Source organism: Populus trichocarpa, chromosome 14, assembly GCF_000002775.5.
Source record: "Populus trichocarpa isolate Nisqually-1 chromosome 14, P.trichocarpa_v4.1, whole genome shotgun sequence".
In the NCBI taxonomy this organism is placed as follows: Eukaryota; Viridiplantae; Streptophyta; class Magnoliopsida; order Malpighiales; family Salicaceae; genus Populus; species Populus trichocarpa.
Genome location: NC_037298.2, coordinates 4,671,317 through 4,697,938, shown reverse-complemented (window position 1 = coordinate 4,697,938; position 26,622 = coordinate 4,671,317). Strand labels below are relative to the sequence as shown.

The window sequence follows — 26,622 nt, the reverse complement described above, 5'->3', positions numbered from 1 at the left end:
GAGAAAGGTTAATTACTCGTCGGAATTCTCCAAGTAGAAAAAACTTCGAGGCATGTCCATCATTGATTAACTATTGGCTGCTTATAAATGCTGCGTGCGAGGTCGGACATTAGCATGTGTCTAAAGTCGGAAAAACTTTGTTTTTATACATGCGCCTCGTAGAATATCCTGATCCCCTCTTCCAAGCTATAAATTTTTACCAAGATGTTGCCCACATACACGTACGTACGTACAATATCATGTACTCCTACGTACTTTATTTTCTTTCTTTCTTTGTTTTTTAGTACTTCTCATACTTGTACTTGAACATGTGCACAGATGAAGATCCTGAAAAAATCAAAGAGATGACATCTCCATTTGGATGGATGGACACCCTTTGGCCGTAAATTAACTATAACCAAAGTAATTTGAAGAGCATTGAGGATATTTGGAGACTTTTTAAGTTTTTTTTTAAATAATTAAAAAAAATTCTTTACTTTCAAATCGGTTTTAATGTTGTGATGTTAGAAATAATTTTTTTTTAAAATAAATTATTTTGATGCATTTCCAAGTAAAAAACACTGAAAAATAACCGCTATCACACTCTCAGACACTCCTTTATTGACTGTTTGATAAGTACTTTTCAAAAGTATTTTTTAGTTAAAAATATATTAAAATAATTTTTTATATTTTTAATATTAATAGATCAAAATCATTAAAAATATCTAAAAAATATTAATTTAATATATTTTTAAATAAAAAATATTTTAAAAATACTTTAAAAATAAAAGTCACCGTGATGCTAAACAGTACGTAAATTTAGTAAATTTGAAGCTGACCTTTTGTAATGGAACCGATACCAATATTATATGGTAAACCATGAACCCACGTATTAGAAGCATTTTTTTGTTGTCACTCTACCATTCGAGGAACAAAAGGCCCCATCCGCGTTCAATTTCTTTTTGATTGAAATTTTTGTTCTTCCAAGGCAACCACTGAATGTAAGGGTTTCAATTTTTTTATTTTCCTTTTCAGTTTTTTGAAAACTTCTTATCTTTATATATAGAAAAGAAGCCACTGGAATCATAATTATTAAACCCGGATTGGCTTGGCGGGTCGACCCGGGACTCGGCCGACCCAGGAGCTGGACCGGTTCGGGTTTTTCAAAAGACCGGTCAGTGCAATGACTCGATCAAACTCGGTCGACCCGGCGGGTCAACTCATGACTCGGGCGAGACCTGGCCAAGACCCGGTGTTTTTTTTTTCAAATGTGGGATTTGAAACCCATTAGTATATATATTCTATGTTCCCAAGAAAAAAATTATTTTTTTTCAATGTGGGATAAAAAAAACTTTTTGGTTTAAATACTTCAACTTAAAAAGATAACATAGTATCTTTTTAATATGAGATTTGAAACCCATTAGTATATATACTCTATGTTCCCAAGAAAAAAACTATGTTTTTTCAATGTGGGATTTGAAATCCATTAGTATATATACTTTATGTTTCCAAGAAAAAAGTTATCTTTTTTTCAATGTGAGATTGGAAACTCATTAGTATATATACTCTATGTTCCCAAGAAAAAAAATTATGTTCTTTTAATGTGAGATTTGAAACCCATTAGTATATATACTCTATGTTCCCAAGAAAAAAGCTATGTTTTTTCAATGTGGGATAAGAAACTTTTTTGGTTTAAATACTTTAATTTAAAAGCTTAACATAATATCTTTTTAATGTGGGATAATTTTTTTAAAAAATATTCTTTTAAACTTCATTATTTACAATATATATAGCCTATATTTACATTGATTTTTTCTTGATTTTTTCATATAAAATATTAAAACTTTAATTTTTTTTAATTTTTCCGGGTTGATTAAAACTTTAATTTTTTTAATTTTTCCGGGTTGATTCGAGTTGACCCATGAAACCCGGGACCAGGCCTCTTGGCTGGGTTTAATAACTATAATTGTAATTATTTGGTTTTGATTTTTCAAAAAATTAAATATTCTTTTTTCCTTCTTTTTACTAGTTTCTCTGTCCCTTTATTTCCTACCGTTTGTTTTATATTATTTGCATCTTTAACAACTTAATCTTATAACAATATTTGATCTTATTCATTAGAAAAAAAATCTTTTTAATTTTTTGAAAATAAACAAATTGACGTATTCAAATAAAATTTCACTATTCATTGCTTCCATAATTGCACCACCAATCATTAATTAATGAAAGCTTTCATCAATTATCATCATCGTTTAAGGATATTGAGGTGAGGTCGGGTTAGGGATGACATGAAATATTATATGTTTATAAATTAGATAAATAAATTAAAAAAAATGGATGACTCAAATGTTTAATTTGACAAAAATAATTATAATTTTTTATTCGATTATTAAATCGTATTCAAATTTTATAAGTAGGATCTACAAGTTCTATTTATAGAAAGTCGGTTAATTATAATGAGCTGGTATCAAAAAAAAATTTAAATTAGACTTTAAAGTTTATGTTTTTTTAATTTTTAGTTATTTTTAATGTTATTTTTTAATTTTAATTATTTTCCTGGTTAGTTTTGATTTGTTTATATTTTTTTTTCTATATCGGTCATTTCAATTTTGCTACTAATACAAATATTTGATATGTTATTCTTAAATGAATTTTATGAATTATTGATTTAAGAACAAATTAAAAAAACTTCCTTCACAATTGAGGATTAATATAACCTAGGGTTGGAGAACTCTTTATTTTCTATATATTTCACTATATATCACGTCGAACGATAACTAAAAAAGAACAGGGCTATGTTCAAGGTAGCAAAGTCTAGGTTTGATTGGGTATTGACCGGATACTCATGGGCTAGTGAGTATTGGACAAAGATCAAGATTGAGATGGTCAATGATAGATCATGGAAACTTCATGAATTTTTTTATCATCGCATCTTATTTCTCCTCACAACTTATCTTTCTATCATGTTTTGTGTGAGGATAATCATAGGGCTAATAACTTTGTAAATAAAAAGTATGAGAAGAATATATGACTTTGTAGCTTGGATTTGATTGATTAGTGTCATGATATGTTCAGTTTTGAATGTCCCTTCTAAGTTTATGATATCATAACTATAGTAATTTTGATATTTGTTGTCATTATGTTCTTACATATTTTTTTTGTTCGTATTTGCTTTTTAATACGCATTGTTATTCTTTAGCTTATATATAAAAAATGGTTAGGAAAGTATCGTTCTAGAGTGCCAAAGCTAGGTCCAAGGCACTCCTAGGATGCACCAATACTAGGTTCAATGCTCTCATGAATTGGATCGGGTTTATGTCTAGGCTAATAAAGGTTAGGTCGGTCGAGTTTAGAGCATGCAAGGAGTTGTCCAATGCTAGGTTGGGGTACAGGATGGAGTCCAAAATACCATAGATTTGATAATTGAGTTGAGATGCGAATATATGAAAAACCAAAATCAATAAAAATCAATGGTATTAAATGATTCATGACACCATACATGTTTGGTATTGTGACAATGATTACTTTTTAAAATACTTTTCGCTTGTAAATGCATTAAAATAATATATATTTTTTATTTTTTAAAATTTATTTTTAATATCAACACATCAAAACGATAAAAAAAAAACATCAAATTATTAATTTAAAATGTAAAAAAACAAAACACGCATGACCTAAAGCTAAAAGTTTAAGTGCGGTAGCCTTTAACTAGATACATGTCAAAAAAGAAATATGCGGAAAAGCTAGGAGAATTGAATTCGTGGATTGGAACCTCCTTCATGCAACTTTGATTAGCTCAAGTATAATTAAGTGGCACGCATAATATTATTCTTCAAGGGCCTAATTGGACACTTGCAAAATATAAAATTAAAAACCATGGCACCCTCGAGATCCCATCTCTCTGTCCATTACAAAAAAGAAAAATGCTAGTATCAAAAGACTGGCTGGTAACTCCTGGCTGGATACATGGGGCGTGGGCTCCATTGAGCTTACTTCCACCATGTAATGTAAGCCCGTGTTGCTTTTACATTTTCAATTTCACCTCACTAAATTCTGCTTTCATACGTGTCGTCAGTATCTTTATCTACAAAAGAATACTCCTCATCTCTGAATTAGATCAATTATACCCTTTGTGTTTGTCCTCACTTGCAACTTTTTTAATCAGTTGGATCCCTAATGTATCCAATAATATTCAATTGGATCCTTTTGTCAGCAAATGTGCCTTTAGGGTGTGTTTGCACCGTGTTCTCAAAAATTTTGAATTTGTTTTACTTAAAATGAATTTTTTTTATGTTTTCAGATTGTTTTGATGTGCTGATTTCAAAAATAATTTTTTTAAAAAAAACAAATCTTTATTTTGATGCATTTCTAAGCGAAAAACGCTTTGAACCGGCCACCGTTACTATAATTCCAAACTAGCCCAAGCCTTTTCTCAATTAATTTCACAACTTGTAGACAATGTTAGGCATGCTTGTTGATGGAAGGATCAAACAAAGAATTCCTAAATACCCCAGGGACTTAACTGGTAAAATGTATTGGTTGAGGCTCTAATTGAAAAAAAAAAAAAAGAGTTGTAGATTAGGAACTAATTTGAGGCTATCCTTTAAATAAATCATACTTTCATTGATGCAAAATTAACTAAAATTAAATAATAAAGTGGTTTTTTCTCAAAAAAGAAATCATTTATGTTAATAAAAAAAATGATTCCCTATCTAATTTAGCTAATCTTTTATTAATAGTAATGAAAAAGTGATTTCTATAAACGTTTGAAACTTTTTTTTTAATTCCATCGTCTCTATTGTTTTCGGACCCTTCAGCTGAATATGTTAGCTATTGGCATCGAATTTGGATGAAAGGTTTCATTGGAATTGTTTGATTCAATTAATTGGCAGAGGATATTATTTAAAACGACCCTATAGACATAGGGCATTTTCTAATCATTCCCTTTTATTTACATATATATATATATATATATATATATAAATAAAAGAGCAATATTTAATTATTTTTTTCAGAAAGTGAAATATTAGAATTTTTTAAAAGCCGGTTAATATAAAAAGTAACTGGTTAACTTTTCATAAAGGGGGGTTTTTAACTGTGATGAACCACGTATCACCATCATTCTCTATGCATAATTATTCGAATGTTTCGTGATAAAAAAAATCTTATAAAAATTATTTTTTAAACTTTATATATTTATTTATTATTAAAAAAATTAATTAATAAAAAATATTTGCTAATTAAAGAAAAGTTTGATTCTTAATCTTTTGGTATGGTTACTATATATTTTGTTTTGAATTTTGTTTTTTAACTTTGTCCTTTAGAAATTTTTTATCTATCACACCAGTTCCTGTTTATTTATTATAATTTTTTTATTTAAAATAATTTATAAAATTAAGTTTTTTTTTTAATTTTTTTATTTGTCAGATTTAATCTCTATTTTTTTATTGCTATTTATTTTATTTAAAATAATTTATAAAATTTATTTTTTTAACTTCATTTTTCTTTAACTTTTTTATGTTAGATTTAGTTTCATTTTTTTAATAAATGTTTTAAAAAATATTAATAAATTAATTTTCAGTTTATTTTCTATGACATAATTAAAACCAGAAAATGTTTTCAAATTTATTTTTTATGATATTTTTAAATATTAAAAAATAATTTATTTTTCAGAAATTTATGAAACTTCCTTTCAAAAAAAAATTCAGCAAACAAATTGTTAATTTCATAACCTTGCATGTGTACGAGTTTTTTTATTTTATTAATTTTTTGATAAATCAAGTAATAGAAATGTTATAAAAATGTTTTTTCAAAGCAAAGAATGAAATGCTCATATGAGGATTTACTGCCCGCATGACTAGCAAGAAAATTGTATATATATATATATATATAATCGCCACGGCGGCTCGTATAAACGTGCGGCAATGAATTGGACACTTGTCATCTAAGGGAATTTGCATGATAACCACATATGATATTCAAAAACATCAGGAAAACTTCCACCTCTTATTTTCAATCAACGTGTCAAAGATTGTTTTATTTGATTGGTAATTAATGGGTTTCAATAATTTTTTTATGGGTATTAATTGAAAGGTGGGAATCAGAAGCAGTTGTTTGGATGGTCAATAAAGTATGCTTTCTCCTTTAATTTTTTATTTTAAATTTCGCTCCTTAAATCAGTTGTGACAAATGAGTTTTTAAAATTATACGGAAAAAAGCTAGATATTAAAAAAAAATGGTTTTGAATTAATTTCGCATACTTCTAAAACATGCATGTCCTAGATAATTTAATTTGTCGCTGTTCAACTTTTGTTTTTCTTCTTCAAAACCCCCGGCCCCTTGTTTTTTTTTTTTTAAAAAAGCAACCTATCAATTTATAAGAGTTAAGAAATTCATAAACCATTTTGTAGTTTGTTTGAGAATGTGTTTTTCACTCGAAAATATATTAAAATAATATTTTTTATTTTTTAAAAGTTATTTTTAATATTAGCACATTAAAATGATCTGAAAACATCAAAAAAATATTAATTTGAAGTAAGAAAAAAAAAATTAATTTTTTTCAAAAACGCTTTTGAAACACAAAAACAAACAGGGCAATCCCTTATTTTTTTTTTTATAAAAAAAAACCTATCAATTTATGAGAGTTAAGAAATTCATAAACCATCAAGTAAGACTCGAGTCGAAACCAATTCTAAATTCTAGATCTTAATTATCTCAGCTGCTTATGGAGTTATGGTTCCAATTCTATGACAGTCATGAACGATTAATTAGTGATTAATTACTGACGCCAGAAACTAGAGTGTTAAAAAAGGGATTAATTAAATGATATCATCCATGGACGAGATCCCAATAAATAGTTTTAAAACTAGAAGTTCATAAATATACAGAATCAAAGTTGAATCGAAGAGCTAGTGATAGGGGGGGAAAATCAAGAAATTCTTAAATACACCCTTGAATCAAGGCTAGCCTGTTTCATAGAAAAAGATACACATTTTGTCCTCCTGAAAGTTATTTTTTATTTTATAGAAATATATTATTTATTCATTAATTTTATAGCCTCAGTCTAGATCCTTTAATATATGAATTAATTATGAACGTCGAAAGAGATTGCTAAGATAGCATTTTAAAACGAAAAGAAATGAAAACAATCCTTTATATTCTTCTTGTTTTAAAATGAAAAGATTTAATTTAAAAATAAATTTATTTTTATATTCTTTCTAAGTATAAACATATTTTTATCATACGGGCAATTAGCCGAGAAAAGACACCATGCAATGCTTGCATAACCTTGTAAAGAACGAAAGAAACAACAACAATGTCAGTTTCCACAATGTTTTTTTATTTTTCTAAACACTTTTCCGAAACTAATTAAACGCCCCTTCAGACACCGTGACCGCTGTCCGTCCAATATTAACACTGTTTTAAAGACCACTTGATGACTCCCTTAATAATGTTTAATCGTGCTCGAGCATATAATGCCCTCTGCCAAAGTATCTCTAGCGCTTAATCTTAAGAGGCAAAAGACAAAGATGAAAGCTCTAGTTTTCTCGAACTCCTTCAAAAATCTTATGTGGCATTGATTCCCTCTAATCATGCTCTTCTTTTTTTTTTTTTTTTCTTCTGGGCCTTGCGTCCCTGTCAATCTAGCATTCTCCAAAGTTCGACAGGGTACAAAATTCCACTTGATAGGACATTTTCTTTATTTATTTCAATGTGTTGGACCGAGTTGGCAAGCCGTTATGGTTCGAGATCTAACTAACTCAGCTAGCAAGCTATGGTTCGAGATCTATTCAAAATCTGGGTGGGACTTTGTCTTGTTAAAGGGGCACCATCTATATGAGATGCGAGTATTTTAAGCAAAGAATGATAGGATTATACACTGGATACTTGCTTGCAATTGCAACTTGCATGCTGCTCTATGTTCATGCACAAGCATCAGCACATTCTACAACTCGTCATTTTTCCTTGATAACTTGAGAAAATAAGAACTTGTAACATCATGGTTTGATGAGTTCTGCCTTCCATAGTGTGCAGGTCAAAGTTCATGATCTTTCGTTGATGATACATCAATTATAGCCCGATTCGGAGTGAATATTATTGACCACCTTTTTTTATACATATTCAGGTAAATCTCACCATATTATAATTGGTGGGCTATGTCCTAAATGTGGAATTGCATAAACTCTAAACTATTTAACTAACAAATATTTAACCATGATCAATGATTAACATATTAATTAAGAGTTTTTTTTTTTACTTTCGAGTCATGACTTTAAAATTATTTTTATAAATAATTAACTTATGATAAAAATGAACTAAAATGACTTTAATTTATAACAAATTATTGAAGAATAAATGTAGCATTAGTTATAATTTATAAGTTAATAGTAAAAAATCTCAACTTTTTATTAAATCAAGATTCGACTCAATTTTATAACAGATTTTTTATTTAATTCAAAAAAAATTCTAACTAGATTCACTCGTAACTTCTTTTCAATCAAATTTTTTTTTAAAAAAACAACTTAAATTAATTTTCAAAAATCTTATCAAACATAATCTAAATCAATGTATTGATGATAGTTTACTTCAAAACTATACCTTGTTTTCTCCTTGACTGCTTTTATTGCTTACAAGCTGCTTACTGTATTTTTTTCTGAGCTATTGAAAATAAAAATGTCCATGTAAGTTAAATCATCAGATTCAATGATGACTTGGGGTGGCCAAGATTCTAACCAAGCTTTAGTCCATAAAAAGGAAAAGGAAAGGAAAAAAGAAAAATAGTCCATAGCCCAGTTCTCAGTAGCTGGACTTGAACTAAAAGCCCATATTCTAAGCCCATGATCCTGCGTCTGGCCATAAATCCCACCACCACCTGCACTCCCTGGCCAGTGTTTCTCTGGATTTTCATTAATTCGACCACCTTCAGCTTGTCTGTTTTTTTTTAACCAATCCGAAAATTCTATAGCTACCTCGAGCGACTTTAATTTATTACAGGAATTTAAATCATATTACGAAAAATATACTTAGAAATTACAAATTATTTAAAAGTATAGAACACTAATACAAAGTGAAATTACAAGAAGAAAAACAAGTAAATACTGTGGTTGGATAGAAAGAATGGCTTATGGTAAAGATGGTGATGAAACTAAAAGTTCAGTGTAGCAAGTAGCTAGGTTAAGCAGTACTTCTAGACCTCGAAAATCAGTTACAATTTCCAAAAAGAAGCAATGTATCCATGAAGATAATAAATATTTAAGGACAAAATATCAATATCGAAATACTAGAATTAATTCATGACAGACCAACCAGCAGCTGCAAACAGGGAGAATTATAGTATTGTTCATCCATCCAATATTACAGCAGAAAGTAAAGGTTTATTTGGGGGGGGGGGGGAAGCTTCCAAATTCCCCATCACAAGTTCGACTAAAGACATCAAAGTTTCCTCGGTGTGGACTGCTCTATGTGGCGACAGGACAACATTGTCTAATGCAATGAGCTCACTTGGAACATCAGGCTCATTCTCAAACACATCCAATCCATCACCTGCGATCTCTCCTTGCATCATTCAAGCATCTCACCATCTATAACAGCCCCTCGTCCGACATCTATAACACTTCCTTGCTAATCATGTGGCGAGTCTGATCATTTAATTCACAACAAATTATGAGGACCTCGCAATTTGCCACTAGTTCACAGACATTTGAATAGCATGGATAGGGCACAGATGACTTCTTGGTCCTTGAGTTGTTCAAGATATTGCAGCCAAAGTGCTCTAGCCCTTTTGCAGCTTCTTGGCCAATGCTTCCAAGTCCAACAATCCCAACTTTCTTGCCTCCTAACTGAAACAACCTTGAACATCTTTACGAAAAACAAATTACAACCATCAATCATACATAGAAACAGGATATCAATAATCCAGTTGATATATAGATTAAAACTAGCCCTTTTGCAGCTTCTTGGTCCTTGAGTTGTTCAAGATATTGCAGCCAAAGTGCTCTAGCCCTTTTGCAGTTTCTTGGTCCTCGAGTTGTTCAAGATATTGCAGCCAAAGTGCTCTAGCCCTTTTGCAGCTTCTTGGCCAATGCTTCCAAGTCCAACGATCCCAACTTTCTTGCCTCCTAACTGAAACAACCTTGAACATCTTTATGAAAAACAAATTACAACCATCAATCATACAAAGAAACAGGATATCAATAATCCAATTGATATATTAATACATAGAAACAGGATATCAATAATCCAGTTGATATATAGATTAATACATAGAAACAGGATATTAATACATAGATCAATCCTTCCCTTAGAGCATAGAGGAAAATATCCTTTGTTATCCCACAACCCTTGTGTCACATACCGATTACCAGTCTATATCTTTCTCGGCACATCAATCAACAGCCCTACTGCTATATCAGCATCATCTTCAGAAAACAGGCTTCCAGCATAAGCTACAGATATCCCTCTCCTACGACACTCTTGCAAGTCGATTTGGTTGAGTCCAGCACTTGTGGTGACAATAAGGCTCAGTGATGGCAACCTTGAACATCTTTACGAAAAACAAATTACAACCATCAATCATACAAAGAAACAGGATATCAATAATCCAGTTGATATATTAATACATAGAAACAGGATATCAATAATCCAGTGATATATGGATTAATACATAGAAACAGGATATCAATAATCCAGTTGATATATAGATTAATACATAGAAACAGGATATTAATACATAGATCAATCCTTCCCTTAGAGCATAGAGGAAAATATCCTTTGTTATCCCACAACCCTTGTGTCACATACCGATTACCAGTCTATATCTTTCTCGGCACATCCATCAACAGCCCTACTGCTATATCAGCATCATCTTCAGAAAACAGGCTTCCAGCATAAGCTACAGATATCCCTCTCCTACGACACTCTTGCAAGTCGATTTGGTTGAGTCCAGCACTTGTGGTGACAATAAGGCTCAGTGATGGCAACAGCCTTATAATGTTGGTGTTGAATGGACAGGTTCCATGAGAGAGAACAGCTTGGATGGGTGCTCAAGAAGTAGTCTAAAGGAAGTGGTGAGTCCCATGGTGTCAAGAAATGGAGTTTTTGGGAGAGTTTGCCTCTATAATATTTGAAGACTAGCGGTGTTTCAAGGACTAGGACTTTTGGAAGGAGGTTTGATGATTATTTTCTTGACGATGATGATTCATTCTCAATTTAGGACTGGTTTAATGATGTTACTAGAATTACAGGCCTCTTTGGACTCCTATTATATTAAGATTGTAGAAGCTAAAGCTAAGCCGATAATGTGCATTAATCATACATCAATGACGGGTGAAAGTAAGGGTGTGTTGGAAAAAAAAGCTTCCAGATTGCCTACCACAAGTTCACACAGGGCCATGAAAGATTCTGAGGTAAAGACAGCTCTATGAGGGGATAGAACAACATTATCCAATTCAAAGAGCTCTTTTGGAACATCAGGCTCGTTCTCGAACACATCTAGCCCAGCACCTGCAATCTCTCCATGCACCAAACACCGCACCATTTCCTTCTCGTCAACAATAGCCCCACGTCCAATGTTAACGATGACACCTTCCTTCCCCAATGCTGAAAAGACATCCTTATCGATCATGTGGCGGGTTTGGTTCGTCAATGCGCAACAAATGATGAGGGCATCACTATTAGCTGCGAGCTGGCGGACATCGGAATAGAATGGATACGAAAGATGTGCCTTTTTCTTTCTTGAATTATACAAAACATTGCAGCCAAAAGCCTCTAGCCTTTTAGCAATTTCCAAGCCAATGCCTCCCAATCCGACAATACCGACTCGCTTGCCTCTCAACTGAAATTATCAATAACCAATACCACAAAGAATCAGAAAACAGAATGGTGGTGGTCACCAAAAAATTCTTAAACCAAATAACATGATTGATAATTAAGGGATGATCGTGATTCATGACCTTAGAACCAAGAGGGTAGTCTCCTTTATTGACCCAAAGCCCCTGCCTCACATACCGATCAGAAGCTGTAATCTTTCTCAGCACATCAATCAACAACCCCACTGCCGCATCCGCGCCATCGTCAGAAAACACATTGCCCGCGTTGGTTACAGAGATTCCACGACGGTGGCATGCCTCCAAATCAATGTGATTAGTACCAGCGCTGGCAGTGACGACAAGACGCACGGAGGGAAGCAGCTGGAGTAAATCATCTGTGACTGGAGCGGCACCCGAGCAGAGAATGGCTTGGATAGAGTCAGCATGTGCGGTAAGAAACTGGAGTAAAGGGAGAGGGGATTCCCATGCTTTCAAGAATTGATATTTTTTTGATAAAAAAGGTTGTTCTCCAATAACGGACAGGACTGGTGGTGGTTTTAGGAGTAGGACTTGCGGTAGGTCTTGGGGTTTGTGGTTTTGATCACTCGTGTTATCTTGCTGTTCTTCTTGATTCTCCATCAACGGAAATGGAAAATTCTTGATTTTTTTTTATGAATTAAATAGAGGGTACCCTATAAAGTATTTCAAGCTAAAAAATAATTGGCAAAACAAACAGAGCAGATAGCTTGCAAATGAGAAGAAAGGTATCTTCTGGAATCATGGTGCTGAACGAAGTGATGGTCACTGTCAATCGTGATGCCACGCTATGCTATGACTTTCCCTTTTGCTTTGGAATCTACAATCTAGTTTGGATGAGATCTGTTGTTTTAAGAATTTTTTATATATATAAAAAAACAAAACATAGATTAACCTATCAACCCAGTTAACCTTATTTTTATTAACGATCACATAAATGTTTTGAATGACTAATATTCATATATACGAATTTACTATAATATAAATTTAAACAATTAATATATGTTTAGTGACTTTAATTTAGTATCAAATAATTAATATCTACGCTATGAGATTTGTTGGTAAATATATTATTTTACTCAATAATTGTAATTTTACAAAATTAAATTTATTGTTAGATTTATTTTAATTAAATACAAATTAATACAAGTGTTTATATTAAAAGAGATAAATATCTTGTTGTCAAATTATATACTTTAAATCTTAAGGATAAAAGAATAAACTTTTTTCATGAACTCTTAAAGATGAACTAAACACAAAAACACTTCATTAGATTTTTTTCATTTTAAAGTAAACATGAGTATTACATTCCCATCAATTATGTTCTCGACAATCACTTCTCTAGCAATAATAATTAAAGAAGAAATCTAATTTTACTGGTATAACATAGCATTTCAACGATGCCAGCAATTTAATGGAATGGTTTCTGAAGTGCAGAAGAGCTAGAAGGAATTCATTGCTGAGGAGAAAAAACAAAAGAGCACGAGGCTCTGATACCATGTAGGTTTTTGGAAGAAGAAGAATTTTCTTTCTATAGTTCTGGTTACGAGATATATAGTAAAGGAGGCCACCAAATCAGGAGTGCCACAAAATCAAGAAATCAAAAAAATAAAAAACGAAAACAGGAAACAAAAACTCCTAAAAATCTGAGACAATAATTCCATGTTTTATTTGCAAAATCAATTCCTTTTTTATTTCCTACAAATCCGACATAACTTATTTGCTATTTGGACTCATGGTATTTGAAGAACGGCAGTGGTTGAAGTGCTAGCATTTGCAGAATGTCTTGGGATTGATGCTGATGGTATTGTTCGTGTTCCATTGAGGGTTTTGGGATCCTGAGACGGGAGGCTTTTGTTTGTACAAATTCTGAGTTAGGAGATAGAGATTTAAGGAAAATTCTATGGAGACATGATTCACACAATGACACAAACCAATGTGCAGACTAATTTTTCCAAAATACAAGGCAATATTCTCATGGAGAAGGTGAAATGGATCCATCATGTGAAACTATGCTAACGAGTATTCAAAACAGAACATGATGGAAAATTTGTTGTCCAAGTCCTGATGTAGTGTTGTGATTGACAGAGCAAGGCAAAACTATGCATTAATTTGTGGACAGGATGTGTGCAGAATACAAAACCCCGTGCCATATTATCTGTTAGTCAATGGGGAAAATAAGAAGAAATAAAGCTGGTTTACTATACATCCTCTCCTTGTTGTATTCAAGGTCACGACAGGCATGATGGGTAATTTTGATTAGGAACGAATGAGGAAAGGAGTTCTACTTCAAACTTTGTCTGGTTTAGAAATGATTAGGAATTGTCCTTCTCCACTTTGAATAAACACAGAATTAAACAACAATCCTGCTCTGGCGTGTCAAGTTTTCGGAGAACAATCCTACTATCAATGTGGAACCGATAATCTACATACTGAAAGGTATACACGGAAATACTTCATCCATCTAAGGCTATCAATATGCAAAGCTGTGTAATCTAATCCTGCAATGATCATAAATAGAGTGCAAATACTTAGGCAATCAATGTGACCAGCATCCTCGTGGAGTTTAACACGTATGAAGTATAAGAAATTGACTATGTATCGATCTTCAATGTCTTGCTTAAAGCGTCATTGATAAACAACGGCAGGGATTAGAGGTTTAAAAAACTAATATACTCGACACTGATGGCCATAAAAAGGTTCTTGTGCAGAACTTTCCCCTCCAATACAGGCTATGCACAACTATCAAGTACTGATAGCACAGCATCATCTTTGACATCTCATTAACTTTCTCGTTCATTACTCAGTTATTTCCTGCACGCATGCAGATTGTAGGACAATTACTAGAAGGAAACAAACAAATTTTGCTCGAGAGTCACAGAAAGAGGAAGAGATTGTTATGCTTGTAGTTGACACCAAATAACCACACAATGAAACAAACATTCGTCAATCTTCTTCTGATGGAAAAGTGATTCCGTTTGCAAGAAAGAATACCACCTAAATACTTCAGTGTTGGTATGCCCATCACTGAATCTTTTCTCACTGGCACTTGTAAATTAAAATTATTTCTTACTTTATTTTTATTTGATTGGTCCACATGTACAAGAAGGCATAGTGTAGAGGAAAAGTTGGATTTTTGGAAAAACAAAAGGAAAAGTGGGTAGAATTTTCAGTAATCCTTTTAATCAGGGGAAGGTGCCCGGGATAATCTGGCTTTCTCTTTTATTCCAAATTGATATGTTTCCTTTTTCAGTTTGTGATCGGAATCTTTTTCCTTAACAAAACTAATTTCCTAATTTAGCATACATTGACTACTAACATTAAACCTTAAAAACATATGCTAATAACTCAAACTGACCCTAACTAAGTCTCTTTCTATTTTATGATTTTAGCATTAAGGGCGTGACCAGCCAGCTCTTGGGCACATGACTAAGCCCCTCTCAAGACCTGTCTTAAGCAGGTCAGCCACATTCAGAGACTAGTGTGTTCACAAGAAATTAATTGTGTTACATCTTCTCAAAATAAAAATGTATTACTTCTTATTAGTGTCTTAAGCAGGCCATCCATTGAATTTTTCCTTCTCTTTTCTGGTAAAGATTATTATTCCTTAGTAGTGTATGAACAAATGCCGCAAGAATAAAGCATGACTCGTTGCAGATAGCATGGCCAGTGATATAGTACCAATCAATATAATGATCAAAATACATACCTAGTTGAAATGTGTTCACTAACAGGGATCTATTAGAAGAAAGTTAAAAAACTAACCTGCAAATAGAAGAGTTAATTAAAACATCCATCAATCCCCATATTCAGAAAGTAGTGGTTTATTTGAGAAGAAAGCTTCCAGATTCCCCATCACGAGGTCCATTAAATCCAAAAATGATTCTGGAGTAAAGACGGCAATATGTGGTGACAGAACAACATTGTCCATTGCAAAGAGCTCCACAGGAACATCTGGCTCATTTTCAAACACATCTAAACCAGCGCCAGCAATCTCTCCTTGCACCAAACACTGCACCATTTCCTTCTCATTGATGATAGCCCCGCGTCCGATATTTACAATGACACCTTCCTTCCCCAATGCTGACAGTACTTCCTTGTTGATCATGTGGCGGGTTTGGTCAGTTAATTCACAACATATCACAAGAACATCGCAATTAGCTGCAAGTTCACAGACACTTTCGTAGAAAGGGTATGAAACATGCGGTTTTCTCTTCCTGGAATTATATGAGATACTGCACCCAAAAGCCTCTAACCTTTTAGCAACTGCAAATCCAATATTTCCCAATCCAACAATCCCAATTCGCTTGCCTCCCAACTGAAATCACCACTCACAAAAGGGGGGAAATAACTTAAATAATCAGTTGACTAGAGGGTGCAATTCAATCGCGTTTTTTGCCAAGATAGAAATTTTCATCTCCATTTGTCTCATTGTCAAGAAATGGAATGGTTTTAGTCATCAAATTATGATTCTTAATATTCAGCAACAAAATTAAAATGACAAACTATTTAAATGCATAGGTGTTCTTTGCTCAAAGCTCCTCAACCCTCAACAATTATCAGTTCCTTTATCATGAGGCAACATTTTCTTTCTGATAAACAAAATTAAGAATCCACAGGCAATCAAGAATTAGCATTAAGAACCAAGAAGACAAAATGGATATAAAATAGAGAGGAATTTAATCTAAACCTTAGAACCAAGAGGGTAGTCCCCTTTAGTAGCCCAAAGCCCTTTCCTCACATATCCATCACTCGCCGAGACCTTCCTCAAAACATCAATTAACAACCCAACAGCAAAATCAGCCACGTCATCTGAAAAAACACTGCCTGCATTGGCAACCTTAATACCACGCCGGCGGCACTCAGGGAGGTCAACCTGGTTAAGTCCGACACTAGTAGTGACAACCACACCGACCTCTGGCAACAGCTGCAGGATGTCAGCGGTTATGGGTGTGCCAACAGAGGAAAGGATGGCTTTTATAGAGGGAGAGTGAGTGGACAAGAATTGGTGTAGAGGGAGTGAGGACTCATAGGCTTTCAAGAAAGTGAATTTGTTAGATGCAACGTGTCGTTCACCAACGTGAGCGAGGAATGAAATTGGTTTTAGAATCAGGACTTTGGGGAAATCTTGCTGGGCTTTGTGACAATCAGTTGAGACTGCCATCTTGAGAACAGAAGCTCGGGAGAGAAGGGGGTTTTTCTTTCCTTCTCTTTTGATAGAGACGAGGCACTCCTCGACAAAACCATGGCGATTCTGCCAAGTTATATATTTTAACAAGACACACATAGTGTCCGTTTGCATCGTTGTAATTTCTATTTTTAAAGTTTTTTTAAAATTCATATTTTTTTTTTTTATAGTTTAGATAGGTTGAAGTTAAGAACATAAAAAAAAATAATTAAAAAAAATTAAAAAAAACCTATTAAATTACAGTACCAAACACGCATTAATTCAGTATGTCACATAAGGCTTCTATAATAAAAGAAATTATTAGAACAATCCTTTTACTTCTTTCTATGCTCAGCTTCAAGCTCTACGAGTGGGAAGAAATTATCAGAATCCATCTCCAGAATCAATCTGCGAAGAACCACTGGCCATGCCAGCTCTAGACCAGTAACGACTGCCCATAGTTCTGCCTTGACAGAAGTGCACAAGCCAGTACTGCTAACCGCAAAACCCTTAATCCAAGACCCAAGGCTATCTCTAATTAATCGGACCTCCTGCTCCTGCCACACCTGGATTACCTTTACTACACCCGTCCAAGCTTAACTTCATCCTCTCCATGGGAGGATACGCCCATCCCACCAGTTTAATTCCTTAAGCTTATGTGAACTGCAATCAGCGAAGTCAATTGCCCTCTGTGAGTCACCTGTCAAGCTGTGGATTGCCTTTACAGTGCTTGCGGCTGCTGTGCTTCCTCCCCCCCCCCCCCCAAAATCCCCTGATTACGCCGTTTCCAGATGTTCCATAATGCACACCCAAATAACAACGTCCATGCATATCCATTCCTATCACACTCACCTCAGCCAGGTTATTAATCAACCATGGTATCAGACCTGAGTCAAAGAAACTCCTTCTATTCACGTTCCTTAGCTAGGGGACAGTCACGCAACACATGGAGAATAAACAGCCTGTTTTTGTCTTTTGGTTTCGTACCTTCCATGAAATGTGTAGTTGGTTCAGAAGAAGATAATTTGGAGAGAAAAAATGTTTAGTTCACACAGTAAGGGAGGATGACAAAATCAAAGATGCTTTCTTCCTCGTTTACACTTTCATGGCACAAATAATTTAACAAATACTTGCAAGACCTGTAAAAGTCTCCATTCTTATCAAGGTCCATCAACAAAACCAGCAAGGCATTTCAATCGATCAGTCCAAAGAGATGCTACTTGGGTCGTACGTTGCATTAATTACAAACTCTTAGTTGTCGATTGTTATAAAGAAAAATTTTCATGGCGAGGATCATCCGCTACTGTTATCATATCTCTGAAGTTAATATAGTGTGTGCATATCTCTAGCATTGAATTTTTTGTTTTTCCTTTTCTTTTGTGGAGCTGCTCACGTAGATAACTAAACGAGGATTATGATGATTAAATAAATATATTAAATTAATTCATTGACTGACATAAACATCTTCAATAAAAGTGTTTTATCACATATTATTGAGAAATAGTAATGAAAATTACAGTATATATATATATATATATATATATATATATATATAAAAGATGATGATGATGATGATAGAATATTCATATCAGAGAATACCTTATATTAACGTTTAAATATTTTAATAAGGGAGGTAGAATGCAATTATCATATATATTTTTAAAAATAATTAATAGCTGTTTCGTGATGGCGAAGAAGGTCGAAAAAGCAAAACTCCCAACACCCATTTTTATAGCTATGTTTCAATAAATCAGAATAAGGTTTTTTTCTTTCAAAATAATGGTTTGAATTTTTTTTAACAAGAAATTAAGACAATGCCTTTGACTCCTTACATGCACAAAAGTTAAATGAGGTAGGGAAATTATTATAGATCAATAAACATTTTATTACATATTGTAATAATAGCTTTATTTTTAATTTTTTTTCTCTTTTTACTAGATATTTTTTTAACTTTTTTTTTCTTTTCCTTCATTGTTTTTTCTCTGCTATTTTAATGTTTTGGGTCTAATGTAGTTGCGCAAGCACCATAGATATAATATTGACAATTGAAAACTTCTTTTTTATAGTTAATTATTGTCATTTTTTTATCATTTTATTTATTATCGATTTTTGTAATTATATTATTAAATTAAATAAATTTATTAAAAACATAACATAATCAGGTTATTAATACGAAGTCTTAAATTTTTCTTATTTCTTTAAAAATATTATATCACCTTAACATCTTTTTCTACTTTTAAAATAATTAACTCCTGCAACATGGCAAAAGACACCTATCCAGTAACTAACCATATTCTATCGTCACTCTGGCTCACTGGTGATGGCTCTCGCAGGTAATTCCAGGAATTGAAATTCTTGACACTTCATGCAAGAGATCATTGAAGTTAGTCCCTCAACGTTGCTACCATGCGTGACAGATACTGAAAACCCAACTCCCCTCCCTTCTACCACATCTAACTAATCACTAATGTATATCAGCTTGTAAAAAAGAAGGAAAATCTTGCATGTATAGTTGTCTGCCATTTCCAATTTTGACCATGCAAGATAATTCACTTCCCTCTCTGTTAAACATCAAACAAACCAACCTCGGAGTAAAGAGCCAGCGAAATAACTAGGACAAGAAGCTCTACTATAATTCTGTTACTTCCCCCAGTTCCAACCTTCCGAGATGGTTGGAAGTTGGAACATCTTGGAGTCCATTACAGAGAGTAATAATAGGTGACTTTCAGTCGGCCGGAAAAACCTAAAGTAAGAATTTGAAGAATTTACTGGGGACAAGAATAGAAGAAAAGACAAAACATAAGACGTGCAGAAGGCATATATAGAAATGAGGATAAGATGGCAAAAGTGACTTTACACGCAGGGTATAACTTGGACATAAATACATCTATTATGGTTCTCCAAGTAGAGGCTAGTCAACTAGGAGTATTATAGGGTTCAAAAAGCGTTACACAGGGATTCGGGTCATACTGCATGATATCTGCTGCGCGCTCAAACTCCTCTCTCAGAACTTTTATGCTGAATTTATCCACAACTCTACCAAGGTCATGCGATATCTCAAAGGGGTCCTCTATGCATATCAAATGTCGATCATTCCCAATCCTCCTTGTCCAGTCCTTTTCCCGTTTGCTGTAAGAAAACAAACACAGAATACAGTTAGTCAAGTGTACGAAACATCTCAGCTGACAATAAGCAGAACGAAAATCATTTGACTCTCAGTTTCACCTACATTATGAGGGAAAAAAAAAGAGCTTTCTATCCTTTGCGATGATATGAAATAATTACAATGCATGTATATGTTATCACATAGCTGGCTTAATAAAAATCCTACAAAAGGATGCTGGACTGTACATATCACCTGATTATGCTTCCTGTTCGAACAGATATAACACCATTTGCATAATCATGACGATATGCCCAATAATTGAAAAATGCCCATACTAATTGAGCAATTGTTTCCTTGTTACGAGATCCAAAACCACGGAGTTTCTCAACTTGATCAAAGTAGGCACACCGAATATCATCTACAATAGCAGAGTATGTTGTTCCCATTTCCTGAAAGAGAGCAGCTCACAAAATTAAGGAACAAGCCAAGTTTACAGCAAAAGACAAAAGTAAGAAAACAAGCAGCAAATTTCACTTTGAAATGCTTTATTCAGGTAGAAGATTTTGAAGCTGGATAATGCTATTGTCCAAATATGTCCTAAATGAGTTTCCCGGAAATCATAACCATTTCATGATGGGTTCTTTGTGGGACCCATCACTGAGGTCACTCCAATGGTTGATGTAATCAACAAACTGATTCAGTGAACTTATTTCAGTAAGCATACATTACCCTATGAAGTGTGATCAGATGCAACAACATGGCAGGAATTACTTGATAAAATAAAGCAGAGAATGATATTAGATATCCTCTTGGCCTCGCTACTCAATCGAGAACAAATGTCCAGTACCATATAAGACTGAAAAGTAAATATTTTGGCAACACGGCAGAGATCACCATGCTATGACACATAATCACTAACTAAAACTGAAAATCCTGAGCTGATAACCAGCAAAAGGTTCATATTTCCCCAGCTATTGCTTTATGGGACATTCATCTATTCAACTGAAGTAGTATAATAAGGGTGAAAGGAAATCAAAAGCACATCAATTCCCTTAATCTTTGGGCAAGAATCACATTAAAGCATGGTACGTGCATATACTGAAATGTCCAAATAACTGCAATGATAAAAACAACCCTACCAAGAACTCCAAAATAAACAAGTAGAATAGAAATACAGACCTGTAAGCATGGAAGGATAGCAGGTCTACGCTGCTGTAAGAAATGAATGCACATTAAAACATACCTGAAAAGAAAGAAATATGAGCCACCAAAAACACAGTCAACGAACAAAAACGTCTATAGATCATATAGGCCTATGAAAAGTTTCCGAAAATTATAGTAATTCTTTAGTGATGACTCACGCATAGCTAGATAGGGTCCCTTGGTAAGTTGCATTTACTCCTCTTGACTTGGCCCAATGTTTCACTACAAAAGCTAACTGCCGTAATCTCACATCTATTTGTGCATAATCCCGAAGAAGCTTGGTATTCACAACAGCCAAAACATTGTTTAGGCAGATGTCACAAGAGATGCCAGTCACTGGATCCATAAGCTTTACTATGGGAACCCTAGCCCGAGTCAACGCCTGCAAAAAGAGATGGGATTATGGACTCACCAAGAAGATCAAACAAGACATCCAAACAGCATAGCAATTTTAAAGGGGAATAAACCAAAATCAATTAGTGATGCAGAAAAGACATTGCATTAAGAAAGAAATGGATAGTAATTAAGTTATAACTGGATTGACAAGGCACCTACATAAGGATCCAATATTGGCTTACATATCTCTAAATTATTTTCCAAGGGCTTTTTCTCACATTTAATCTCACAAAGGATACTACCTTATTTTTTCAGAGCATGTTCTTACTTTTAACCTCATGGAGGAATTATCCAAACAAGATAATTATTTCTGAGAGGCGCCTCAAGGTTAGATATAGCTGAAAAAAAGATGACTAAGCAAATGAACTGCGTATGTCCGTAGGAAATGCATTAATCATCTTAGAGTTGTCCAAGCACTTGCAAAGTAAATTAACACAAAAAAGGTAGAAAAATGAATATCATCCGGAAGCAGTAAAAGCACATAATTGCAAAGACTTATAAGGCCTCATATCACCAAGCTTACAAAATAATTACTCATTAATAACATGATAATAGAGTCACCAGAAATGAGAGGAGAAACACATTCACTCACACAAGTGGATACATGAAAATAAGGGCCCAAACAGGACAAGTACAAAGAAAAATAAGCGTGGAGAACACTGAACAATAAATTACCCAGGTAAATCAATGGCTCACTGAATTGATGTGCAAAATACACACAAAATGATGACGCGTCCTGAATGTGTGTGCAACAAGTACAGAGCTGCTGTCAGCTCACATGTATGAAAGCACACACAACTGTAATTATAATATGGTTCTAGAGTAAATTTACCAAAGTGGGCATTTGTAAAACATGCCTGTTACCATCTTATCAAATGATTTTCATTTTATTACCTGACTGCAAGAAGAGAAAAGGCCTCTAAAGATGTCTAAAATAATAGGCAACCTAACAATAACAAGGAAAATATCAAAAAGATTTCTAAGGTGTTAGTAGGCCATAATAAATCAATCTTGTAGCTCATAGATCACATAAAACAGCTAGTCGCAAAGCATTGTAATCAGCAACAAAAAGTTTTGCTTTTCATCATGGAGTTGTAATGGTAATCTAATTATGTTAACACATGCACGCTACAAATGTAATACCATACAACTTTGTCCTCTTAAAGGCATAATTACAGCACAAACAGCTTGCCAAACACCCAAAAACAGTTGCCAGTGGCCAAATAGTGCAATTTAAGGTAGCAATAAAAATCATTATCTGTATCACGTATCTTTCAATTATACATATTACATATCCTTGATGAGAAGGGGGTCATTGCAAGTAAGGCAGAGGAGTTATTATTGATCTATTTGATGGGTTTGGATAGATGGAAAAACAGCAAGACATTATGGAAGTGAGCTTTCTTTGCAACCTTTTGCCTTTCCGTGACTGTTGATGGACTAGAACTCAAGAATTTCTGAGAATGGAGCCATTCCAAAACAGATCTTGTGGGATTTGCCATCCCTATGTTGTTCAACCACAAGGGCCTCTCCAGGTTTTTCTTAGTTGGGCAATCAAATTTCAAAGAAATGAGAGGGCTCTGGTATTACAGCTGTCCTAGTGTGTACTACTTTGTTTGGAAGATGTCTGTCTCCGTTTATAATTCAAATAATTTCCTTCATCAATAAAATTGCCTTTAAGTAAGATTACCTGTTAGCTTTCAATCATAAGGATTGATAATGTAAATCTATTTGTGGTACAAAAACTAATCCATAAATAAAAGAACAGATTCGTCACCAAGCATTGCAAAATCTAGCTTATTTAGGGGGTGTTTAGGAGTGTGGTGGCAATTGTTTTTCAAAGTGTTTTTTGCTCAGAAATGCATCAAAATAATGTTTTTTTTATTTTAAAAAATTTATTTTTGACATCAGCACATCAAAACGATCCAAAAAAACTAAAAAAAATTAGTTTGAAGAAAAAAAAATTCAAATTTTCATGAAAAGCAGGTTGAACAGCAGCTCCAAATGAGCACTTAATCTGCAGGCTCCACAATTTGGCACTAAATCTAAGAAGACTCACTTTTGTGTTTTTATTTATATAGTCCACCAGGATTTGGGACAAATGATCTATCTTAGAAACTATCAATGGTAACTCGTTAATCAGAACACTGCATTCGGAAAATTATTTAACAGAAAGTAAGTTGGAAAGATAAAAAAATAAAACCAGGTCTACCCTTTGGAATGATAGAACTTCATTAGAATGCCAGGAAGGTTAGTTTATACATGGTATTATGAATTATTTAAAAAAAAAATGTCAGGCACATGCACTCACGGGGGAGGGGGGGATTCTTACACAAGTCACTTTCTTTTATCGAGCAAACAACACAGAAGATCGAAGAAACAAAATATGTTAAATGACATTTATTGCATTAACTCTGAATTTATTTATCCTCTAAAAGGACAAAGCAATCTTTATTTACCTGCACATTCTGGAGGTTATCCGCCTGCAATATATCTGCCAACTTCAACAAGACCTCAGACTTTTTAATCTCAGCATCCTCAATTGTGAGGCAAACATCTATATCACTCTTTGAAACTCCAAATGAATTGGCACATGAACCATATAGGTACAATCGAGCTTCAGGCCATTCCTTGCTAACTAGTTTCTCCAACAACATAAAAAATTGCTTCTGCTTAGCCGTTTCTTCCTCTGGCGGTACCAGTGACTCATAAATTGCAAGAAAAGCAGCATTTAGCCTGTCGATATCTAAACGACATTGCATTTGCCTTTTAAGCATTCTCATCCTCTGACTAAGTATGTTGTGTCCCCTGCTATCTGATCTAGACTCCTGATTATCAAACCGCAAGTTAATCCAACAGATTCACAATTAGAGAAGATAATAAAAACTGCTATTAAGCATTAATTATATTTTCTTACACTTAGTTCAGTTTTCATAATTATATTTTCTTACACTTAGTTCAGTTTTCATTAAGCATATCTACTGAGAATGTCGGTGGAAGATTCATATCAAACTCTTAGTTACTTGAAATTTTAATTCCCTAAACATCAAATAAAATTCAAAGGTTCACATAAAGTAACCGACTTTAAAACTCAAAGGCCAAATAGATAAGAAAAACAACTGACCTTGCTACTTTGCTTCTTGTCTTTCTTGCCATCAGATTCACCCTCAAGCAACAAAGAATCCATCAGCTCTTCACCAAGATCATCCAACAACCCTCCATCTTCACCATCCAAATTGATCAAAGACTCCTTAATCTCTGAACCCAAAACCGAATGAAGATTACTCCCAGGAGGTGGACCCGGACGATCAAGCTGTCTCGTAAACCTCACCTCAACTGACCCCTCATTTCTCCTCGCTTTCTCATTGTTCAATTCACTATAATCTCCCTTTTCCCTATACATAGTATGCTCTAATTCTCTCCTCCTACCTCCATGATCCCAATTCCCTCCTCCTCCTCCACCTCTAGGCTTATTCGAAAACCCCGGAGGCGGAGACTTGTAATTCTGGTGCTGCTCCTTGTGAAGGTTTCCCCGCCCTCCACTGCTGGCTCCTGGCTGTCGCACTTCAAAATTCGTCGAATGCGAGTTTGCTTGCTTCTCGAGATGCCGATTCCTTTCCAATCCATTGAAATTTCTGCTCCCTGGTCCTACTTCTCGCATCAAATTCGCATTGACTAAACCGTCAGCAGGGCTTGGAATTGCACTTGAAAAAGAACCAAACTGTAGCTTTTGCTCTAACTGTTGCTTCTGTTGAGGCAGATGCTGAATCAAATTATTATTGTTGTTGTTATTAGCTCTAACCTCCGCAATTGAAAGCCCTGATCTTTGCAAATCATCTGCTAAATATTGATTCCCTTGGAATTGATTTCCAAGGGGGTGGGGGTGAGGAAAAGCATGGTTTTTCTGCGGAAAGCCGAGATTGTGTGACCAGAGAGGAGGGGTATTTGAGAGAAGATCACGGCCGTTGGATTGCAGCAATTGATGAGGCAGTAGTGGTAAACTGGGGCCCACAGCTGCAACTGCAGGATCAAAACCGAGAGGCTGAGGCTGAGGCTGAGGCTGAGGCTGAGGATGTTGATTTTGTAATTGTGGTGTGATAAAAGGAGAGAATTGCGAAGGAAATTGGGATTGTTGCTGCTGGTGCGGTGGATGATGGTGGTTAGGTCTTTGGAGTAGAGAGAGTAGAAATTCGCCGCCATTAGCATTCGGCGGAATCGGTGGAGCCTCACCGCCACCGCTGGCCATTGTATTATGTTGGTAGACTGTTCTACACTGAAAGAGTTGGAAGGAAGGAAGAAAGAGATCTAAGTGATTTGTCCACGCTAGAATCGATTAAGTTGTTGTTGGTGAGGATAGGGTGCATATGCTTCTATGTAAAGAAGCAAATCTATGGAGTACGTACGTAGGATTTGATCCAATCACGATTTCCGGTGTTGATTGAACGGTGTTGATTGGAGTTGTGTATTAGTTTGGTGATTAAATTGGAGAGGAGGAAGGAGGGGTGGACACCTATGCGTCATCAAGTCTGACGTGGATCTAGCTTAGACAGGAAGTTGTTGGAACTTGGAATACTACGTTAGTGAATCCAAAGCCTCCAATGATGCGTATACGGTAGTGTTTAAAAGTGTATTATTTGTTGTTTACAAAGTATTTTTTTTAATATATCAAAATAATTTAATATTTTTAATATTGAATATTAAAATGATTTAAACACATAAAAAATTTAATATTAAAAAAAACATAAAAGTACAGTGCCTAAAACTTTTTCAATAATAATAATAATACTAAATAATTACAAAAACTCTATTATGATTTGATATAAATTTTATTTTCTCTAAATTTTTATAAATTATATTTTCTTTCTATAATTTATAGTTTATATATTTAATAACAATTTATATCATCAACAATGCATTTTATTTGATAG

The 26,622-nt window shown here is 34.0% G+C and overlaps 4 protein-coding genes across 10 annotated transcripts; all 4 read right to left on the bottom strand.

Moving 5' to 3' along the window:
- Window positions 1-9,249: 9,249 nt before the first annotated feature.
- LOC7488921 (glyoxylate/hydroxypyruvate reductase HPR3) lies at window positions 9,250-12,661 on the bottom strand. Of its 4 annotated transcripts, none has more exons than XR_008057280.1 (3): window positions 11,931-12,661; window positions 10,780-11,812; window positions 9,291-9,818 (listed from the first exon to the last, which is right to left on the bottom strand). XR_008057280.1 is itself a non-coding variant. In XM_024585071.2 (2 exons), the coding sequence occupies exons 1-2, from the start codon at window positions 12,423-12,425 to the stop codon at window positions 11,288-11,290; spliced, it is 1,020 nt and encodes a 339-aa protein (XP_024440839.1). In that variant the 5' UTR covers window positions 12,426-12,661; the 3' UTR covers window positions 9,250-11,287. The 4 variants fall into 4 exon arrangements, 1 of the variants encoding a protein (XP_024440839.1); XR_002977788.2 differs by lacking the exon at window positions 9,291-9,818 and adding an exon at window positions 10,153-10,522; XR_002977789.2 differs by lacking the exon at window positions 9,291-9,818 and adding an exon at window positions 10,153-10,513 and having other exon boundaries at window positions 10,960-11,812.
- Window positions 9,250-17,109, bottom strand: LOC7488920 (glyoxylate/hydroxypyruvate reductase HPR3). 4 transcript variants are annotated; one of them, XR_008057278.1, is made up of 4 exons: window positions 16,513-17,109; window positions 15,588-16,140; window positions 10,334-10,522; window positions 9,250-10,101 (listed from the first exon to the last, which is right to left on the bottom strand). XR_008057278.1 is itself a non-coding variant. In XM_052446990.1 (3 exons), the coding sequence occupies exons 1-2, from the start codon at window positions 17,107-17,109 to the stop codon at window positions 15,619-15,621; spliced, it is 1,119 nt and encodes a 372-aa protein (XP_052302950.1). In that variant the 3' UTR covers window positions 10,153-10,522; window positions 15,588-15,618. The 4 variants fall into 4 exon arrangements, 2 of the variants coding, with proteins under 2 accessions (XP_052302950.1, XP_006375318.2); XR_008057279.1 differs by having other exon boundaries at window positions 9,291-9,818; XM_052446990.1 differs by lacking the exon at window positions 9,250-10,101 and having other exon boundaries at window positions 10,153-10,522.
- On the bottom strand, window positions 9,585-11,056 carry LOC127904278 (glyoxylate/hydroxypyruvate reductase HPR3-like). The gene is made up of 5 exons (XM_052447021.1): window positions 11,007-11,056; window positions 10,819-10,926; window positions 10,381-10,522; window positions 9,989-10,101; window positions 9,585-9,837 (listed from the first exon to the last, which is right to left on the bottom strand). Exons 1-5 carry the CDS (start codon window positions 11,054-11,056, stop codon window positions 9,585-9,587), a joined length of 666 nt encoding a protein of 221 aa, XP_052302981.1.
- A 2,675-nt stretch (window positions 17,110-19,784) lies between the features above and the next one.
- On the bottom strand, window positions 19,785-26,120 carry LOC18105212 (UTP:RNA uridylyltransferase 1). Its single transcript, XM_024585201.2, has 6 exons — window positions 24,819-26,120; window positions 24,154-24,522; window positions 21,457-21,680; window positions 21,275-21,338; window positions 20,348-20,544; window positions 19,785-20,118 (listed from the first exon to the last, which is right to left on the bottom strand). Exons 1-6 carry the CDS (start codon window positions 25,938-25,940, stop codon window positions 19,905-19,907), a joined length of 2,190 nt encoding a protein of 729 aa, XP_024440969.2. The 5' UTR covers window positions 25,941-26,120; the 3' UTR covers window positions 19,785-19,904.
- Window positions 26,121-26,622: the final 502 nt, after the last annotated feature.